At 54.4% G+C, this 1,556-nt stretch overlaps 1 protein-coding gene across 1 annotated transcript; it reads left to right on the top strand.

Moving 5' to 3' along the window:
* Window positions 1–178: 178 nt before the first annotated feature.
* On the top strand, window positions 179–800 carry LOC121918678 (tectonic-1-like). The gene is made up of 2 exons (XM_042444693.1): window positions 179–457; window positions 643–800. Exons 1-2 carry the CDS (start codon window positions 250–252, stop codon window positions 765–767), a joined length of 333 nt encoding a protein of 110 aa, XP_042300627.1. The 5' UTR covers window positions 179–249; the 3' UTR covers window positions 768–800.
* The last annotated feature ends 756 nt before the right edge of the window (window positions 801–1,556 follow it).

The raw sequence follows: 1,556 nt of genomic DNA, 5'->3' as shown, positions 1-1,556 counted from the left end.
CACAACAAACTCCCAGAATTCCATAGCCTTGAGCCAGGGCACTTAAAGCGGTGCCAAGCCGGGTTATCTCTCCAGTGTGTGAATGCAGCCCAAAGAGCCCTCCAGTTCCCCGCGGCGCCTCTAGGGGGAGCTGTGGGCTCGGTTTCTGGCGCTGGCTGAGCCGCCCTCCCGGCGTGCCTTGCGCGGTCTCCACAGCAACCGCTGGCCAGGCGTCTCACTGTTGCCTAGGCCGCAGAGGCCTAGCCGGGAATGGCGGCCCGAGCGGCGCCGCTGGCCTTGCTCCTGCTGCTCCTTCGGCGGGCTGGCCCCTTCACCACCCTCCCAGAACGGACGCCCGCCTCGGGAGCCATCCCCGGGCCCAGCCAAGGCTCCCCAGGCCCCGAGGAAGAGGAGGAGGAGGAGGCAAGGCCCGAGGAGGCTTCTCGCTTGGGCCCCTGGCCGGAGCCCCTCACCGACGGTGAGCAGCCCCCTTTGAAAAGAAGGAGGGAGGGAGGAGTCCAGTATACATTGTGTGGATGCAGGCGAAGAAGCCTGTAGATGGCTGCTCCTAAACCTGGTCCCTTGGAGGCCGGAGAGCGGTCTCTGTGGCCTGGGCAGGGTTCACATGGGCGCCCCCCCAACCCTGGCCTCTTTTCTTGCCAGTGGCCAAGCTGTGCACCTGTGACTTCCTGGTGGACCAGTGCGATGTCAATTGCTGCTGCGACCCCCTCTGCACCGCCCCGGATTTCAGCCTCTTCACGGCCTGTTCTGTGCCTCTGGTCACGTAAGTTCTTCTTAGAGTTTGCTTCTAAAGCGCTGTAAATGTGCCCAGCGCTGTACATACAAAGGAGCAAATCAATTGAAATCAAACCTGCCAATGGCATACAGTCTACAAAATACATATCAAACATGGAATAGAATTGGTTAAAACAAGCAAGCATTAAAAACAATTCAAAGGCTCTGTGTTTGTAGAGATAGCGTGGCTTGAAACCTGGCGCAGGCTTTAAGAGCTGTGTCGAGACCCTTGAGACAGGCTTGCGGCGGAGTCAGTGCATGACTTTGTCGTCTGGGATTGACTGTTTATCTATTATAGATATTTGTATCCTACTCTCTAGATCAAGATCTCAGGGCAGCGTCCGATAAAATCAACACGCTCCGTTTAAAACAATGTAACCCCCTCCAAAAAAGGTTTTAAAACACACCTGTTGTAGCACTTTTTGGAGTGAAGGCAGAACCTTCCCAAGCTCTTGAGTATAAGGTTCTGAATGAATGAGCAATGAGAGCTGGTCCAAGTATGCGGCGTTTTATGTAGTGCTGTCCCTTCATGGAGCTGAACCATCCCCAAGAACATAAGGGCAGAGTCAGTATGCCTTTGAATGTGTAAATCCAGCACATGAGGAAGAAACTTAGCAGTGTTTCATATGCCAGAAAAGGAGATCTAGGCCTGTTACAGACAGCCAAAATAAAGCTGCTTCCAGTCACAGTGGAGGTATGGTGTTTCAATGATGCACATGTCCTAAGAGTCCAGAAGTCGCACCAAAGCCACGTTCCAGCCCTAAGGACTGGAGCGTGGCTTT

Source organism: Sceloporus undulatus, unplaced genomic scaffold (genome assembly GCF_019175285.1).
Source record: "Sceloporus undulatus isolate JIND9_A2432 ecotype Alabama unplaced genomic scaffold, SceUnd_v1.1 scaffold_23600, whole genome shotgun sequence".
NCBI classification, from domain to species: Eukaryota; Metazoa; Chordata; class Lepidosauria; order Squamata; family Phrynosomatidae; genus Sceloporus; species Sceloporus undulatus.
Note: the sequence above shows the minus strand (reverse complement) of the source record. Positions and strands in the feature narration are given on the sequence as shown.